Genomic DNA, 20014 nt, shown 5'->3' on the forward strand with positions numbered 1-20014 from the left:
CCCTTCCTTCCTTCCTTTTTCAGGGAAAGATTCACCCTGAGCTAACATCTGTTGCCATCTTCCTCTTTTTTCTCCCCGAAGCCCCAGTGCATGGTGGTATACCCTAGCTGTAAGTCCTTCTAGTTCTTCTATCTGAGCCGCTGCCACAGCATGGCAACTGACAGACAGGTGTATGGTTCTGTGACTGGGAACTGAACCTGGACCACTGAAGCAGTGAGAGCGCTGAACTTTAACTTTAGGCCATCAGGGCTGGCCCAGGTTGCTTTTCTTTTCATCAGACCCTTTCATGTTAGAGGCATGCTTCAAAAGTCTGATATACTTGATCATTCATCAGTGATAAAGAGTTGGGGACTAGTTCGCAGCATTGACACATAGGTAAGAGTTGAAAACTATAAGCTTCAATATTGTGTAGAGAATCTGTCTGTCATTTCATTTGGAACCCCTGATGATAGCATCTTTAGGTCTCTCCTTTTGGGCTGGTCAGAATCTCCAGGGATGCCTCAAGTCCTCTGACTACAGGGTAATGGTGACTGCTGTGCCTGGCTAGGGAGGTCTCTGGATCCAGTGTCCATCCACTCACTTATTTACCCTCTTTCCAGTGTGGGTCCCCTGACCTTATCTGTGCCTAGTGTCCCCAGTCTAGACACTCTCTGCTTTACCATTTGCAGAAAAGAAAACTTTGTCTTCTGCTATAGTAGGGAAGAAATAATCACCCAGCTTCACTGAAGAGGAGAAAGAATCTGGAGATCCAACTGCTTCAAAAATTGTTTCAGTTTTCTATAACTGTGTAGCAAATTACACCAAATGTGGTGGTATGAAACAACCAATAGTTACTTATTGTCATTGTCTGTCATGGTTCTCGGGGTTCACTGGGCTCAGGTCAGTCATTCTCAGCGTCTCTCACGAGGTTGCAGGTGGATAATGTCTGGGGCTGGAGTCATCTCCAGCCCATGTCTGGGGCCCATGTCTGAGGTTGGTGACGGGATGATGATGGAAGACTCAAATAGCTGGGGGCTGGAACAGCTAGGGCTCCATAGACACCCCATCCCTCTCTCTCTCTGATGTTTCAACATGGCCTTTTGCTATGGCGGCCACAGTGCAGCTGGACTTCTTCCATGGCTACCAAAGTCTCTCAGAGTGAGTGTCCTCAGGGAAAATAGCAGAAACCACACGGTCTTTTTAAGCCTAATCTTGTAAGTCAGACAGCGTCACTTCCCTTGTTCGATTCATCTCAACATTCTGTCCACTGAGGCAATCCTAAAGGCCCACCCAGTTTTGAGGGGAGGGGACACGGACTCCATTTCTTGATGTCAAAGAATTTGCTGATTTATTTTAAAACCACCACACGCTCTTAACCAAAGCTTTTTTCCCCCTCCCACAAGCCCACCCTACCACACTGAAGCTGCCTACTGCTGTCGATTCCTTAGCCTTTCTTCCAAAATTTTATTGCTATTTTCTTCACTTCTGTTCTTTTTATATTTAGGCTTGAACCTTTAAAAGAATTAGCCCTGACATTTTAGTGGGGTTTCCAGAGACAGCAGACTAGATCATTTTTATTTAGAAGTTCTAACATTGCCCTGATTTTTTGCTGTGGAGCTATCTTACACTCTCTCAACTGCTCAGCACAACTCTACTAAATTCAGTACCTAATAAGATTAAGTAGTTGTCCAGGAACAATGCCATCTTATTTCTACCTACAGATACCACTGTTGGCTTCAACCATCTGTGAAATTCAGAATCGAGTACTAGAAGAGGTTCAAAATCTGAATTTTGTAAAGGACAACAGTGCCACCTTTATTGAGAGGAAACTTAGTTTTGAAAAGAAGAAGCCTGTGCAAATTCCGGTGAGTTTGGTAGGATTCATGACAATGATGGCTATCACTTCTTTGCCTTGTCCAACTCATAGTGTATTATTTTCCATATCACTTATCTCATTCTAATCACATATAATTTACCTACTTATTATATATAGAATTTCTTGTCTACTTCTACCGCCTATACTATGAGCTCTGTAAGGTCATAGATTTTTTTCTGTTTTGTACATGATGTATTCTAAGCACCTAAAATGGTGCCTGACACAAGGTCGGTACTCTATAAATATCTGTTGAATGAATGAACAGAATTTTATAGACCAAAATCATATAGTTCAACCCTTTCATTTCTCTAGATAAGGAATCTCAGCCTCCAGAGATGAAGTGGCTTTCTCAGAGCCACTTAGTGGCAGAGCAGGGACGGGCTCCAGGCTTCTTGACTCTTGCCTAATTTACTGACATTATTTCTGAGAAAAAGACATGCACGTGTACAATTTACTTACTTATATATTACTTAGCAAGTGCTTAATCCGTAAGGGATTGTCTACAGTATGGCAAAGAATTAAAAAGTTGTCCTAGCCAAGAGGGATTAGAACTTCTGCTTTCTTATTTCCCATGAGTTTTCTTTCTTTTCTACAACACTGCCCTCATGTGCTAACCAGAGAATTTTTCCCCGCTTAACTCAGCTGGATACTTCACATTAATAACCCAAACTATGCCATAACATAATATAGAAATAACCCCAAATCAGTGTATGGCTTCAACATTTAAAACATCTCCAGAGAAGTATTTACCAACTCAGTGAGGATTTTATTATACATTTTATCTAAACCAAAACTTTTCCTTATTTCTCCCAGCCAGAAGCGCCACGTCAAACTGACGCTCATCGCTCCAAACTTCTGTCCACATACAGTACAGAGGAACTATACCAGGCCAAGCGCAGGTGCAACGCTACACAGGAATATGACATCAATCTCCTGGAAGGGGAGTTGGTGGCAGTGATGGAACAGAAGGACCCACTGGGGAGCACAAGCAGGTGGCTTGTGGATACAGGACGTAAGATTTTGCATAAGATACACACAACTACCACCTCTTTTCAAGTTGAGATTTTCCCAAGGGCCTCTATGTACTTCTCTAAGCACAAATGTTTGGAAAAAGTATACGAGTGACCTTGTTTCTTCTTTCTGTTTATTTTGCATCCAGTTATGAAAGGCTATGTGTACTCCTCCTTCCTAAGACCCTACAATCCAGCAAAAGTGCAGAAGGTGGATGCTGAGCACAGGTTCTGTGATGACGACTTTGATAACATCAGCCTCTTTGTGTCTTCACGGCCAGCTCGTGACAGTGTCACAGGCACCCCAGAAGGTAGCGTGAGTGACAGCAGCTCATCTCTTAGTGGCACCTGTGGAAAGTCTGAGGCAAATGGCACTGACCCTGACAGTTTTCAGGAGGTAGATGAACAGGTAAGAATTTGAGCCTTGATGTAAAAATGCTTGGCTGTTCAAATCCTGAAAGACGTTCCCTGAGGGTGCTCTATCTCTTGTAAGACATAGTGGAAGAGCTCAGCTTTGACATCAAGGAGACCTAGCTCTGTTGCCACTTAGTCTCTGTGCACCTTCTGCAAGGAGCTTAATTCTCCGAGCCTGTTTCCTCAAATGAGGAAAAGAGGACAATAATTCCTACTTTGCAGAGTCAATGCAGAGGATTAGCGATAATGTGGCTATGTAAATTACCCAGCACGGGGCAGACGCTCAATACACAGTAGCTGTTGCTATTACTACCCTTCTGCTAAGTACTTAGAGTGAAGCAAGGATGGACTTTTTATACTCCCCCATCAGAGGAAAACAGCTCGGGACTGCACAGACTGCGCCATCAGTAGCAGGCGGAAAACTGTCCACGGTTCCTCTAAAAGCAGTTTCTTCATCGAGCTATCTGGGGATTGGCTGTTTTTAGTTTCTTGTATAATGCCACAAACTATGTGCTGAACTTTAAGAGCTGCCTTTCCTGCGCTGCACCAGTGCAGAGGGGATTGAGATAATCCTTTCACAAGGTAAATTAACTATGATACTGTAGGGTTCTTTTTGCTATCTCAGAAAGTTTCAATGTAAGTAAGTGTTAATCCCCCAGTGGTGACCAAGTAGCTGGTTCCTCTCATCTGTAGTGGCTTTTTATTAACTAATTTACTTTTTTATAAGGGTAATATATGTTATTTGTGAAAAGTTAAAACAGCAGAAAGACACATATAAATTAACAGTCAGGGTCTTTATCCCCTCCTCCTAGTCCTCCTCTTGAAAGACAACATTGGGGACATCTTTTCAGTCATCGTCTGCCTACAACAACAACTAGATTTATATGATGAGGACACAGCGTATGTGTTACCTACTGGGTTTTGTTTCACTGAATATATTTTAGGAGCAATAGTACCTGAATATCTACCTTCTTCCTCAAAAAATTCTGAGTAGTCATTTATTTTGTGGACGTGTCATAATTTATGTAACCGTTACCCTAATAATAGACGTTTAGTGTATTTGGGGTTTTAAAAATTTCAAACAATATTTCAGGCAGGGTCCTTGCTCACCTATTTTTGTGCACGTCTAGGAGTCTGTAAGTCTGTAAGGCGAGTCCTGACAGCACTGCAGGGTCCACGGGGTGCGGTGTGAAGCCTTGGTAGACGTGCCACACTGCTCTTCCAAGACGCTTATCTACTTTTAGTTTCTTCCATCGTTAGTACATTGATTGCTGTCCAGTGCACGACTAATTCTTTTTTAAAAACATCTTCATTAAGTTCTCATTGATATATCATAAATCTCATTCATGTCCCATGTACAGGTCAATGACTTTTAGTATGTTTACAGAGTTGGGCAACTATCACCCCCAGCCAGTTTCAGAATGCTTCCTCCACCCCAAAAATCCTTTGCACCTATTTACAGCTGCTCCTCTTTCCCACCCCAGCCCAGGAAATTGCTAATCCACCTTATTTCTCCATAGACTTGCCTTTTTGTACATTTCGTATTAATGAAATCAGACAGCGTGTGGTGTTTTACAGCTGGTTTCTCTCACTTAGCATCATGTCATCGAGACTCATCCATGTTGTGGTGTGTATATGTACTTTGCTGCTTTTTATTGCCTGACCATATTTCCTTCTATGGATACGGCATATTTGGTTTATCCATTCACCAGTCGATGGACATTTTGGGTAATTCCTATTATGAATAAGGTTGCTATTAACATTTGTGTACAAGTCTTTGTGAGGATTTCATTTCTTTTGAGTAGATACCTAGGAGTGGAATTGATTGTTGGTATGGTACATTTAACGTCTTAAGAAACTACCAAACTGGTTTTCAAAGTGACTGCATCATTTTACATTACCCCAGCAGTGTATGTGGGAGTGGGTTGCAGTTTCTCCATATCCTTGCCTTATTGTCCTTTTGATTATAGTTATCTCAGTGGGCGCTAAGTTGTATCTCATTGTGCTTCTAATCTGAGTTTCCCTAGGGACTAATGCTGTTGTGTATCTTCATGTACTTATTAGCCACTCCAGTGTCTTCTTTGGTGAAATGTCTTTTCAAATATTTGCCCGTTTTAAAAACTGGGTCATTTTCCTTCTTATTGTCTGGTTGTAAGAGTTCTTTATATACTCGGGATGCACGTTCTTTATCAGATACATAATTGCAAATACTTTCTCCCAGTCATGACTGATTCTTCACTCTTCTGGACATTACTATGTGCTCTTATCATTCCTTGGTCTTGAAGTTTCAAAACACTATTTTTCTGTTACTTGTTCACTCTCTTAGTTTATTCAGGGTTTCTAGATGACAAATTTATATTATAATACCAACTGATTAATGAATTTTTACCAGTGAAATCTATATACATGATTAAGTGTCTTGGCAGACTTTACCAAAACCCAGTAACCTAGGAGGACAGAAATTTGAGAAGCAGATTTGTGAAGACACCCTGCACCTGGCTTGGTGTCGAGCTCTGGTTCTCACGTGGCTTTACGGGGCCTTCTGGCATCCGTCCCTTGGCTAGGCTCTCTCAGTGTGGGATTTGTAGTCTAAAACTGTGTCCAGTTCCTACGAGCGGCTACTGCTGAAAAATTCTCTGTCAGTGATCCTGTCAATATGTATCATGCAAATTAGGTCCATTAAAGTTTCCATTACCAAGAGAGGAAAAAATGAGATAATTTTCTTTTGCTCAAAATAGAAAGTGTATTGATGGTATCTCTCCATAAAGTGCTATTTGTTTTCCTTTTCCTCTGAGTTTAGAGCCAATTCAAAATAGACCTTGGTGCCAGGGACATAAATGTAAGTTTTATTACTAATAAAGCTGGACTAGAAAATACAGCTTGGATCTGTGGCCACAAGGGATCCCTGAATACCTCCCTCTGAGCTGAAATAGCCCAGACCAAATTGCAGGCCTCGCCTGTGTGTGGGCACAGTCTGTCCCAATAAACTCGCTGCTAGGTGAAGAGGCTGCACCTGTTAGAAACCCCAGTACAAGGGAGAGGAGAAGACAAGGCCACATAGGAACATTTCCTTAGATCTTTATTCCAGCCAGTAGAGGCACACAAGCCAGTGGTTTTCAGACTCTTCCGATCACGCGACTACCATTCATCACTTGGAAACAGAGGGAAGCCTTGCATGATCCTCCTAAGCCTTGCCAGAGAGCTGATGTTTCCATTCCGTTGGCTCTTAGAAAGTGTGGAGAGAACGGTCAGCACCCATTCTTTACCACTAATATGGATTTGTGGTGTGACAGTCTAAGAGACCAAGATGCTACAGAGGTCCCTATAAGGTGACTGAAATGTGGGAGTAAATCGCACTATCTTTGCCAACAGTGAGACTTCACTGCATTTTGTGACATGCACATCTGAGGTACCGACCCCATGCAGCGGTTTTCCGTGTGGCTGTTTAGACTTCTGTTCTTGATTTTATTGTATCACAGGGACATCGACTGAAGCCTGTGCTGGCTTAACTGGATGCCACTCTGGGTCACCATTTCTTCCCCTGTCCTTTCCTACTGTGGCACCAACACTTTTTTGCTTTCGTCCAGAATTGCAGTAGTCCATGGCCAAGGGGTGTTGTGGCTGTAATCCAGCCTTATTGAGGGCTCCAGCGGACCCTGACAACAAGGACGGGGGGAGGGTAGCCTTGGACTATACGTGATATTCTGAAGTTCAGAGCTTTCCACAGGTTTTCAAAGGGAAATTCTACTTAGAAAGGTTAGAAGCCACTGCTCTACAGGCTTACCTTGCTGTCCATTCTCCCACCCAAGCAAGAAAGACTGTTGGACAAAGCGCTTCCAGCACTTTCTAGAATGGCTCTAGTGAATCAGAAGTCTTACAGGCAGAGTGGAAATAGAACTTATCTGCAGTGGGACACTTCTGTTGAGTGTCTACTGGATGAGACACTGTCATAGGTGTAATGCGGAGCTGTGGTCACTCTGCTTTTGAGGCCTCAGACCCGGTCCATTCAGAGTCCTCCATGCACATCCCTCCCAGATAGCACAGACCTTCTCTGATGTTCTAGAAGCTCCCCAAATCATGACCCAGAGCCTTTGTAGAATAATGAGGATGCGCTAATGGATACTCACAACCTGGCAGTACAATTTACACTGAGGGACTTGGTTTTTAACTTCTTTACTCCTTACTTTATGCTGTATCAAAGAATATAACAAAAGCAGTCAAATGAATGTCTTCCCATTCTAAGGTATTCTCCCCTTTCCCATCAAATAGTAACAGCATGATCTGTATTCATTTTCCATGCTGCATAAGAAATTATCACAAACTAAGGGGCTCAAAACAACACACATTTATCATCTCACAGTCTCCGGGTCAGAAGTCCAGCACAGCTCAGCTGGGTGTGCTGCTTGGCATCTCTCATGGTTGCAATCTAGGGGTTTGCTGGTCTGTGTTCGCTTCTAAATCTCAGAGCTCTCTTCCAAGCTCATGGTTGTTGGCAGAATTCAGTTCCTTTTGCCAGGACTGAGGCCTCCATTTCTTGCTGGCCCTCAGCTGAGGACCACTTTCAACAAGCAGAGGCAGCTCTCAGATCCTGCCACGTGGCTGCCTCTGTAGACAGTTCACAACATGACTGTTGGTTTCTTCAAGGCCAGGAAGCGAGCATCTCTCTGGTTTCAAATCTCCCTTCAGAGAAGGCCTGGACTCTCTTTTAAAGGGCTCACCTGATTATGCCAGGCCCACTCAGCACAACCTTTGACTAACTCAAAGTCAACTTATTAGGGACCTTTGTAGGCACCTCTGCAAAATCTCTTTAGCTTCGCCAGATAAGGTAACCTAATCACAGGAGTAAAATCCCATCCTATTCACAGAGGGGATCATATAGGACATTCAGCATTCATCCTGGCGTCCCTCTTAGCGTTCTGCCAACCACAGTATCTATGATGCCTTGTTTGGAAGCAGGATGTTGGGCTAATGTGATGCAATGTACTTCTCAAAGAGGACCAGGTTTAATAATGGCTAAAACCCAGTTTTAGATGGAAGTTCAGTGTCTGAGAATCAGTGCTCTTTTCTTTTTCCACATAAATAATCCCAAGAACCTAATTTCTGACTTCTAAAAAGTTAGTTGTTTTGCCGCTGACCCTATATTCATTTTCTGGTCCACCATCTTCACATTTTCAACAACTTACGGTGGTGATGCTCATGCCCAGTATGTCACTGTTTAGGCAGTGCTGTAAAAGCCAGCAGGCTGCACTGTCATGTGGTTAAGTCGGCATCAAAATGATGCTTTAGAGAGCTACTTATTGATGTGAAAAGACTTTGAAATTTATTTTGAAAGGAAAAAGCAGGTTGCAAAAACTATGCATACTATAATTAATGTTTATTACCACTTCAGGTAGGTAGGTAGAAGGAAAACAGGGAGAAGGAAGGAAAGAAATATTAATAGCAGTTCAGTGTGCTTTTTTTTGCTTACTTTTATTTTATTTAAAATTATTTATAAAAACTACTCATGTAGTAACAACACAGAACAGTTAACTGAAGAACATGAAAGCTTGTTCCTGGAGGGTGAGAGCGAAGAATGAGCATTTTTCAGGCCATATCACTATCTTGGCTTCCTGAGCTACATGTGACATAATGCCATAAATGCTGGTTTTGTAGATTTTTGGTGTTGGAAAGGAAGATTAAAATACATTATGATTTTTGTTGTTGCTAATTGGAGAACTTGGATGAAATCAACAAAATGAAATTCCGTGAAGACAGGTGAAGCAGCCTCCGAGGGAGGAGTAACCGGACGCACAGACACAGAGCGGACGCTGGACCGCAGTGCTGCCACAGGCGCCCAGTGCTCATAATCAGTGGTGACAGACTGGGTGTGAGTCCATAACACAATACAGCGTGGTATAGAAAAAGTAAAAGCTGTGGAGAGCTGGGCTGTGCTCACAGAACACTGAACACAAAATGAGCCAGAGATTTACAGAGTGCAAAGAGGCAATGAATAAAATACATTGTAATGATGCCAAGGAAAAGGAGAAAAGGATCAGATGATTACGGCTTATATTAATACAATTTTTATCATTGAAAGTTAGCAAGATGCAGCCTAGAATTAAAATATTTTTTAAAAATGAGAACTCCTTCAGCTTTTAAATCTGGAACAGGTTGAAAAATTCTAAGTTGCAGTCTAATGTTATCAACTGCTGTCTCTTTAGAAGCAGACAGTTCCACTTTGAGTATCCGTCTCATGTTGAATGGAGGCATAAACATATTATATAAAAACTGAAAAACGCCCATCCTAAACTAATTCTGGACCATGATCATCTAAAGGATTGAAAGTCTATGTTGTAATTTTGTACTTTAAATTTACGATTCCATGAGAATCCATATTTAGCATTTAAAATGTAAGCTTTGCTATAATTTCATGCCAAGTAGATCCAGGTGGAAGATTCTGCATCCCCCTGAGAGAACTCGTGCCAAAGTGGAAGGCCACCAAACACTCGGGAGCCGTGTCTCAGTAGGTGTTCCAACCTGCTCAAGAATCCACGGCTGCACCGGGAGAGCACGTGCACCGTGGACAAAGACCACACAGGATGGCTGGCGACAGGTAACGCGAGCTCTGACACGTCATGCAGAAGCTGGATGGCAGCACAGCACAGTCCCGAAAGCTTTTGCAACCCAGATCTTCCGCTCTGCTCTGTGGATCTGTGAAGCGTTTTCACTTTCTAAACAGCAACCGAAACAGCAGCAGCCAACAGATTTGAGACTTCAGTCTCTTTCCACAAGAACATCCTCTGCACATCCTGCTGGAATTGAGTTTGCTTCCTAAAGTATCGTGAGAACTGGGCCAGGCACAGGACCGCGTTAGAAGCTTGGTCCCAGCAGCACTGAGCAGCAATGTAGTCAAGGGCACGTTGCTCCTCCAAGTCCCAGCTCACAGGTTGCTGAGGACAAAGCACGTGTGACCTGCAAACTGCCGTGAGCTCTGTGAAAGGTGGCTGTTACTGCTGCCTCCCCATGGCTCAAGAATTCACAGCGCCCCTCTTTTGGCTTTCTCTTTGACTTTTTTAAGTTTCAAAGTAATCCATGTCCAACAATCTGTCTCGTATTTTGTGGGATACAATGTGTTCTCTTACACATTCTTGTAGGACACCCAAGGCTTTCAGCCTAACTTTCGAGTCAAACCAACATCTATCTAAATTCCTACTGTGCGTGTACCCTGAAGAGGCCAGGGGAGACCCCGAGGTGGAGCTCACGTGAGTTGTTGAGGTGACACACGAACCAGCGGTACCAGAGTTTCATCCAAGTTAAATCGCAGTTCAAGATCTAAAGAACCACTTACCTGTAACCACACTGCCCCCACACTTGCCCACTCTCTTCCTGCTCAATGAAGTCCCCGCGTGTCTCCTAATTTCCTCCTCACGCCGACCCTGGGTGTCGAGAACGTTCGTCCGCTGGCCTTTCCTGCAGCACCCTGTCCCCACGTGTTCATCTCTGTGCCTATGAACGAGGCACGTCCACTCCCTTCATCAGCTTCGTCACCTATTAAAGGTTACTTCTTTCAAAAGCAAGCTCACACGTAGCTGATGTGTCACCTGCATGTGTAGGGTGGGTTTTTCTGGTTTGTTTTTGGGTTTTTTGTGTGGGGGCCTTTCCTGGGGCATTTTTTTCCCTAGCTGGGTGTAAGCTCTCTGATAACATAAGATCTGGCACTCAGTAGGTACTTAATAAGTTTTGATTATATGAATGAATAAATGTTAGTCAATTGCTTAATTTTATACCATAACAACATTTTTATTATCAGTCTTGTGATTTTAGTGAAAGAGGGACTCAGCATGTGTTCAGGTGCTTCTTACACATCTAATGATCATCAAGTGTGCTTTTGAAGTTAGAGAAAAATTCTTTTGACTCATATGTTTTATTAGTTTCTTCTAGGTCACTTAAAATAATTTAAAAATTTTAAATTTAATATACTTTCATTACAAAGGTTTAGAAAATAGGAAACAAGTAAAAATGAAAATCACCTAATTCCACCATTCAAAGAAACTAACAATATTAGACTTACATTGTACAACTGAATTTATATCTTTTTGCTTACTATTTTATCATAGAATTTGCCCGTTATTAGTCTCAGAAAGCACCACTTTTTTTTTTTTTTTTTTAAAGATTTTATTTTTTCCTTTTTCTCCCCAAAGCCCCCCGGTACATAGTTGTATATTCTTCGTTGTGGGTCCTTCTAGTTGTGGCATGTGGGACGCTGCCTCAGCGTGGTCTGATGAGCAGTGCCATGTCCGCGCCCAGGATTCAAACTAACGACACACTGGGCCGCCTGCTCCGGAGCGCGCGAACTTAACCACTCGGCCACGGGGCCAGCCCAGAAAGCACCACTTTGAATGACTACAAATGTCCTTAGTTAAGCGTCTAGAATTTAACTATTCCCCTCTTGCTGAAGCTATGTTATTCCCATCCCCGTCCCACTTGTCACCTTACAAACGGGTACTGCAGTAACATCATTGTGCAGAAATCTCTGCCAATGTTTCTATTTCTGTAGAAGAGATTCTTAGAGCTATTATTGAATAAAAAAGAATTAATGTCTAAAAAGACTTTAATAGAAACTGCCAAATCGCCTCCAAGCATGGACAGTTCAGACTCCTCCCAAGAGAATGCTAAGAAGGCCCATTTCACGCTCTTATCGGGGCTGTTCCTCAGCAAAATAAATCCAACAGGAGGAGTTCGGGAATGCGATTTTGAAAAAAATAAGAAAACTTGAGCATTCCTTCTAAAAGCTTGGAAATCTTTATTATGTTTGTCTCAACTTTTAGGTTCTGCTTTTCATGATGTCACTTGCTTCTCTGTCTAGATTTTCTATGCAGTTCACGCCTTTCAAGCACGGAGTGACCATGAACTCAGCCTTCAGGAATACCAAAGAGTTCACATACTCAGATTTTGTGACCTGAGTGGCAACGCAGAGTGGTGGTTAGCTGAAGCTCAAGGGCAGAAAGGCTACGTGCCAGCTAACTACCTGGGCAGGATGACTTATGCGTAGCAAGACAAGCCTTTGACTGTGATTCCTGCAAGGTGCTGATGGACTGCCTCACAGAACTGACACGACAACATGCTGGCCTAGACGTCAAGAAACCGCCCAACTACAGGACCTGATACTGCATCAGGTTTTAAGAAAGACTCTGCTTCCTAACAAGATTCTTTCAAAACGCATTACGAAGAGCACATGTTGATGGAAACACGAAACAAACAGCCTGAGTGCCAGCTGTCGCCGACCTGAAGTGGAGATCTTTGAAAGGGTGGACGTCTCCATCACCAGGAAAGGCTGGGTCTAAGGATAGGTTTCTTCAGTTTACTCTATTATGTATTTTGCCTCAAATGTTTTTGTTTTCCATATTTGTCACTCTTTTCATATGCTTGTACATATATATATACACACACGCCTTACTGACTATATGGTTTATATATATGTAGTGTACCATATGATATGGATTATACACATATATGCATAAACCTGGGAGCATACTAAATATACCTAAGAATAGGAATTGATCACCAGCCAACCAGAAGTCTTTGATGTGGAGCCTCATTTTTTTGTTGTTTGGCTTGAGGATTCACCCTGAGCTAACATCTGTGCCAGTCTTCCCCCACTTACATATGGGACATTACCACAGCGTGGCCGGTGAGTGGGCCAGGTCCATGCCCTGGATCAGAACCTGTGAACCAGGCAGCCAAAGCGGAGCACATGGAACTTCAACCACTCGGACATGGGGACAAGCTTGTGGAATCTCTTTTCAATATACGCTTTAAGAGAAAAAAAAAAATCCTTGAATAACATGGTAATAATATCTTAACACTTACTGACTGCATACTACATGCTATTGTTCTGAATGCTTCTATGTGGTACTTATTTTATACCTTATGAGGAAACTGGCCCAAAGGTGAAGTGGTTTAGCCCAGGTCACAACTCTAGTAAGGGGTAGGCCTGGGGCTCCACCGGGTCTGGCTCTGGGCCCCATCCTAGTGCCACGCTGCAGTCACTGTCCAGCAGCGTGTGCAGCTGCTTATTGGCAGAGCATTACTGACGCAGGGGAGCGACGTTGAGGAGGCCCACTCTCCTCGCAGCCCCACATGTAAGGACGGACACATTTTTCAAAATCAAGGGCTACAGGAACTTCCATATTAGCCTACAGCAAATGAAGTAGCTAGATTTATTTTTATTGTTTTGCTTACACATTTTTGAAAGTGTAACTGTTTAAAAATGATCCTACGTGATCCCTAATGACACTTGAATGAGGAAATATTCTGGATCGCTCAGTCATATGGACGATGAACAGGGAATGTGTTCTGTGCTCTGAGCCAAGATTAACTGTTTTCAGCTGCGGTCTGTACGCGGACGAGGCAGGCACTGAGGAGACCACCTGCTGGAACGCAACGTCCCAGGACCCTGAACTGTAACTGGACAGCTCAGACCTGTCCCAAGAGTTCAGGTATATTTTTGTCAGGACATTTTATCAAACTAAAGATGCTTCTTTGGAACAGAAAAGAGATTAAGTTTGACCTAATGACTTCCTTTAAAAACCGTGGACTTTGTCCACATAAAATGTGCTAATATGACATTAAATTTTAAGATTTGATGTCTGTAATGTATATTGTTACATATATTACGGAGGAATTCAAGTAAAATAGAGAGATGCTGACTTGAACCTACACCTATGACGCACAAATTCATAATCATGACGTCTGCATGAGAGAAATTTGCATTTTATATTATTCCTAAAATTCTTAATCTAAATATGGTATTATGAAGTTCCACTGGTAAGTTGTTTTTGCATAAAATATTTTCTTGAGTTAGGTACCAAAAGACGACTCTCTTTTTTGGATATACAGGGACTTTTTGTCTTTTGAATGGTGCTTCGTACCCAACAGTGATACATAAGTAAATTCCAGTTTGCCTAGGGTAAAGCAAACGGAAATCCAAACTTGCTATTTGTGGACACTGGGGACACGCCACACAACTAAAATAGGGCGAAACTCTGTATATGAATGTGTGTGTATTTCTATTAGCTGTGACCTTAACACTTGCCCTGAACATGAAGAATTATCTAAGTCTGTAGCACATATCTGCTTTTCTGGCTGAAAGCAGTGACTAGATGTGTATGAGAAGCTTTGTCTACTTGTGTGGTCCTAGGATTGATGCTTCCTGCTGACCTTGAAGAAACGACCCCACTAAAATCACGGCTGCAGTCAGCTGCTGAGCAGGAGCTGTAAGGAAGCCACCTCCTGCAGCGCTTGCTCGAACATAGTCCTAGGAAACTACGTTGTTGCTATTTTAAAGATGTACTACATTTCCTACGCCATTAGGCTTTTTTTTTTTTTTAAGCATTATACAACAGCCTGATTTTCTAAGTATTTTGTTTAAAATCAAGTAATTATAATTTTGAGGTCAGACATTATTTTGCCGGGCTTAAGGGAAACAAAATTCCAAGAAAGTTATGGTGTGTATGTCTTCAAGTTTAGAAAGATAAAACTGTTGGTGAAATCATTATAATTAAGGTAAGGCATGCTAATGAAATTATTTCTTTATATTTTTAAAATTAAATGTTATTCTACAGTATAGAATTCTCTGAAATGGGTATTTCTACCAAGAATGAAGGGAAAATTTTTGTGGCTGTTTTTCTTTGTAAAACAAATAAACAAGTGCATGTATACATTTTATATAGTATTTATTTTTAAATACAAATGCTCTAAACTAATATTATATATAATAAAACTTTAGAAATTATAAAAAATCAGTTATACAAAATTATCATGGGTGCTTAAATCACGTGAAAAAGTCAAAAAGCCATTAGTTAAACATTCTTTATATCTCAGAAAAATATCCTCTTTAATATTCATTGCTATAAAACAATTCTACGAAGGTTGAGTTGTGCAGAAGAGACACAACGCACACGGTTAGCGCTACAAATGCAGCACTGCATGAAATACTTTAAGTGCTGATACATTCCAGATTTTGCCTAAAATGCACTTTGGACTTTTAGAGATGGCTATTAAGTGCCTGACATTATTTGTGATGAATAATTCAGATGATTTACAAAAAATTAGTGTTTTCATTTCTGAAATATGGAATTAAAAACTCTTCATTTTTCCCATAAACTTCTTGGATTTTTGTCTATTGCAAAAAAAAAACCTCTCAAAGCCATGTGAATAAAGAGAAGAAATCTTTACATTCTGAGATGGCAAGAAGACCACTTTATTTAAATCCTGTTTGTTGTGACTATGGCTTCTTAAGGTACTCAATGCACTGCTCAATGCTGAGCACATCTAGACCTCATGAAATCTGAGCTAAATCAGATATGTAAATTTACTTTATAGTTAATGAGGAAGAAAGGAAATGTCATTGACTGGAAGGACATTAGACTGTATACTCTCCAGCGATATACTAGTATCTATAGAATGTTATTATTTTTAAAGTCTAATTTTTTCAGTTACCTTCCCTCTTCTTATACATACTAAAAAATACATATAAAAACCCAGTCATTACATTCTCTGTGATGTACAAAATTATTCCAATATAACAAATCTTCACTCCAGGGCTGCTGGAGTTGAAGCCGAGCCTCTGCAGGCCAGCTGCTGCTGTCATGACATCACCCTCTAGAGACAGGCAAGAGTGCTTTAGATTTTAGGGAGAACAAGTCACACTCCAGCATACACTGGAATGAGATGTTCCTGTTCAAAAATCTAGGGGATGTATTCTTAGGAAATTAAATAAAGCTTATCTTACTTAAAAAAACAATATTATGCTATAGAAATGTATTTATAGCTTTCTCTAGTTGCTTATATAATTTTTGTAATTACTGCATTAATAAAATTTCTGTAAAATGATGTATTTCCTATATAACCTATGGCTATCACAATATAATTTATAATCTCAGTTACTAATAAACAGTACCACCACATCCGTGTTAAGAGACAGAATTACCCTAACCTTTGAATATTAGATGCCTGCTATTTTATCTCATTAATTATCATCTGTGTTTTATAGGTCAGCCCTGGTAGTCTAGTGGTTAAGATCTGGCGCTCTCACCACTACAATCCAGGTTTGTTTCCTCGTCAGGGAACCACACAACCCATCTGTCGGTTGTCACACTGGTGGCTGAGGGTTGCTGTGATATTGAAAGCTGTGCCACCAAGATTTCAAATACCAGCAGGGTCACCCATGGCGGACAGGTTTCAGCAGAGATTCCAGAATAGAGAGACTAGGAAGAAGGACCTGGCCACCCACTTCCAAACACACTGACCATGAAAACCCTGTGAGTGGCAGCAGTGGAGCAGCATCCGAAACGGCGCCGGATGGTGAGAGGATGGTGCAGAAAGAGCGGGCAAGGCTGCGTTCCGCTGCCCACAGGGTTGGTCTCCAGGAGTCGGAATCGGCTCAAAGGCACTAACAGCGACGTTTACAGTGGAGGGAACCAGGATCACACAGCTAATACGTGGAGGAACTGGAGTTCAAAACCAGGTCTTCTGACTTTAAGCCAGTGTTCCTTTTTTTTTGAAAGTAACTAAAATCTGTGATTAATAATCTAACAGCACAATATGCAAAACAGAAAAGTGATACTGACCAAATTTCTACTAAAATGGGATTTGACCTACCATTCTAAAAGTTTACCTGTTGGCTTATTTACTTATCTGTCTATTCATTCATCGAGCCCATAAATATTCACTGAGAGCTGCAGCGGGAATACCAGTGTGCAAGACAAGATCCCTGCCCTCACACAACTTATATTCTAGCGAGAAAGACGAGCTATACACAACAAAACAAAATATATGATAAATACTACTAATACAGAGTGGCCACTTTCATCACATGCTCAGTCAAAAAGCCTTGGAGCTCACTTAACGACATGGGAAAACCATGCTCTAAGAGCTCCTTGAAGACAAACTCTAATGCCAAATACACCTCTAGAAAATACCAAACTGAGTCACACACTACTAGATGTACGCATACTTACACAGATGTGCGGACTCTAAATACTTGTACGTACACACAATCTACAACAAGAGCCCCGACCAATGAAAACACTACTAAACAACTCTTCTGAAGCACCAGACGCTACAATAATTGCTTCTCCCCTCAACTCGGTGCAGCACATATGTTGACGGTGACAGGAGGACATTTTCCCGCTTGAGGGCCAGTGTGCCAGCCGCGTGCGTCGCTGCTTGAATGTCCGGTAGGTGCTGAGGCCACATGAACTGTCAGAGCTGTGGAGCGGAGCCAGTGTCAGGTCACTTTGTCCAGTTTAGTCCAAACTGGCCCTGAACTATACACAAATAATGATGGATTTGTTTTTCTTTCTTTTGGCCTTTTGACCCTAAAGGAGATTTGGAGTTAATGCCGAATTGATGTTTAATCAACAGAAATTTCTGTTTCTCAAAACAAAAACATTTGCAGGCAGATTTTAAACATGTAAATAGATGCTTACTCCACTTTGTAAGTAATGAAAGGTAATAACAGAGATAATCTTGAATTCTAATTTACTATAAATAATTTAGGGCCATTATTTAACAGAGCAGTTTAAAAGAATATTTCTTCTTAGAAAAAGGTCAAGCTTAATTTAAAAAGCTTTATCTTGGGGCCGGCCCTGTGGCTGGGTGGTTGGGTTTACAAGCTCCACTTCGGCAGCCCAAGATTTCGCCAGGTCGGATCCTGGGTGCGCACACGGCACCACTTGTCGGGCCATGTTGAGGCGGCATCCCACATGCCACAATTAGAGGGACCCACAACTATAAATGTGCAACTGTGTACCAGGGGTCTTTGGGGAGAAAAAAAGAAAAAAAATAAAATCTTTAAAAAAAGCTTTATCTTCACAGAAATCACTTACCAATGTATTTTAGAATAATGATGTTAGAAAAACCTAGGGAGAAAGGGAAGAGTCTGAGCTTGGAGGCTCACAGCCAAGATTCAGCGACTCTTCTCAGCTGAAGGAACAAGGCCGCTCAGTGTGGGAATTTGCCGAACTGGCAGTTTCTGGATGAAATGAGGTATTCAGGAAGTACAGCGCGGCTGCTGCATTTTCTATGAGAAATAAACTGCTCCTCTGATCCAGAACGCCTCGCATCTTCCTGAGAAAATGCATGTAAAACAAGGGCAGGCGAATGTCTTGGCTTGCAGATAAGGCAACAACTCACACTCTTCACACTCTATCTAGACACACATACTTCAAAGCAATTTCAAGAATTAATCATTATATAGGAGCTTCTTCTATACAAAGTTAACTAAAATGACGTAAAATGTTATAACATTTCTGGGCAATAAAAATGTTTTATTCATGGTTTAGGAAGAAGCTATCAGTATGTAAACAAGTCAAAAATTATCTATCCACGAAGACTCTTGGAATGGGGGTTTTTCTCAAGAATTCTCAGGAGTGTGTCTAACCAGGATGAATCAAAATCCAACATTTATTAAATATGAAGTGCATACGTTACACTGGCAATGTGAGAAAAGTGCTGCGTTAAAAGGGCACGAGAGCTCACAATCTACCGGAAGAGACAAATCCCTAAATAATTGACACAGGTGCTAAGAAAGGCAAACATACATACAGGGGTGTGAAAAAGGGGAGACGAAATATTTTTGGGGAGAGGGAGAATCAACAGAAACGAGGCTGGGGACGGACACCGAATATCTAGAATGTTGGAGGGAAAGCAGAAAGCTTCGTGCTGGGTCATCCCGCCACCTTGTAAGGCACCTTATTCAGCAGGATCAATTCTTGGGCTTTGCTAAAAGCGGAACTATTCTTTTTTTTAAATTCATATATGCTACCAGTCTTCTGGGATTCTGGAAGTTCTCATCAAGAATTAGTCATTCTAATTATTGTTTTCACTCACAGTATGGAAATTGTTATAATAAAAATAAACAGATTTAAAATACCAAAGATTTCCAAGTTTTGCTAAATAATATTTAGTATTTTAAGGTAAGAAATAATAGAAATTTCACTATGAAGATTTTATTAAATTATAGTGTATTATGGTTAACGTCCCAACAATAAGATTTTAATCTTTAGGGTAATGTGATCTAAACACCTACTTGGCCACATTACTTCTTGAGTTTCTTCTGCGCGGCTTTCTTCTTGACCATCTGTAACCGCTTCATGGCATTGAGCTGTGATTCCTGGGAAGTGGGACCTTTAAGGGACGTGGAGGGAGAGCTGCTTGGTTCTGCGGTGGTTTTGCCGGCGGTACTTCCGCTAGGCCCTGATGTCCCGCTATTCCCATTCCCACTTAGTTGGCTGCTACTTCCTGGAACTAAGCTACTTGGACTAGGAAGACCTACTTTGCTGACATTGTCACAACTAACTGAGCGACTAAGGCTGGTTTTGCCCAAAGTCAGAGGCGGAGGGGGCTTCAGGGGCACGGTGGGTGTGGTGCTGCTGCTGGAACCTACTTTGGAACCTATTCCGCCTTTGGAGGAGCTGGCCAGACCAGTCAGACCCACAGGCTTCTGGTTAGCTGACGAGGCCGCAGGTTTCCCGCTGCTGTTCTGGGTCGATAGACTCAGTTTTGCTGCTGATGGACCCCCAGAAGTTTTGACTGCAAAAGCTGCCCATCCAGTGAGGCCACTAGTTACTGAAGAAGAAACACTGGTAGTGGAAAAATTTCCTGAAATAACTGTGGATGGCTGAAAAGAACAAGATAATACTGTATTAGAGCCAAGTATAATTAATACCTAATGCAATATTATTAAATATAT

At 41.7% G+C, this 20014-nt stretch overlaps 2 protein-coding genes across 7 annotated transcripts in view; one reads left to right on the forward strand and one right to left on the reverse strand.

Moving 5' to 3' along the window:
* The window catches only part of ARHGEF38 (Rho guanine nucleotide exchange factor 38), a 124890-nt gene extending 109962 nt beyond the window's left edge, over positions 1-14928 (forward strand). Inside the window, exons 11-14 of the mRNA XM_046655924.1 lie at positions 1701-1844; positions 2669-2867; positions 3015-3274; positions 12125-14928. Of these exons, the coding sequence (XP_046511880.1) occupies positions 1701-1844; positions 2669-2867; positions 3015-3274; positions 12125-12310 (789 nt within the window). The 3' untranslated portion in view covers positions 12311-14928. The remainder of the gene's footprint in view (positions 1-1700; positions 1845-2668; positions 2868-3014; positions 3275-12124) is intronic.
* A 108-nt stretch (positions 14929-15036) lies between these two features.
* Positions 15037-20014, reverse strand: part of INTS12 (integrator complex subunit 12) — a 28393-nt gene continuing 23415 nt past the window's right edge. For 3 of the 6 annotated variants that reach the window (XM_046655621.1, XM_046655620.1, XM_046655622.1), the window contains exon 7: positions 18570-19942. In XM_046655621.1, coding sequence (XP_046511577.1) covers positions 19361-19942 — 582 coding nt within the window. In that variant the 3' untranslated portion in view covers positions 18570-19360. Of the gene's footprint in view, positions 17640-18058; positions 18391-18569; positions 19943-20014 lie in introns of those variants that run through there. The other 3 variants (XR_006887829.1, XR_006887828.1, XM_046655623.1) reach the window with 3 other exon arrangements.

Source organism: Equus quagga, chromosome 3 (genome assembly GCF_021613505.1).
Source record: "Equus quagga isolate Etosha38 chromosome 3, UCLA_HA_Equagga_1.0, whole genome shotgun sequence".
Lineage (NCBI taxonomy): Eukaryota > Metazoa > Chordata > Mammalia > Perissodactyla > Equidae > Equus > Equus quagga.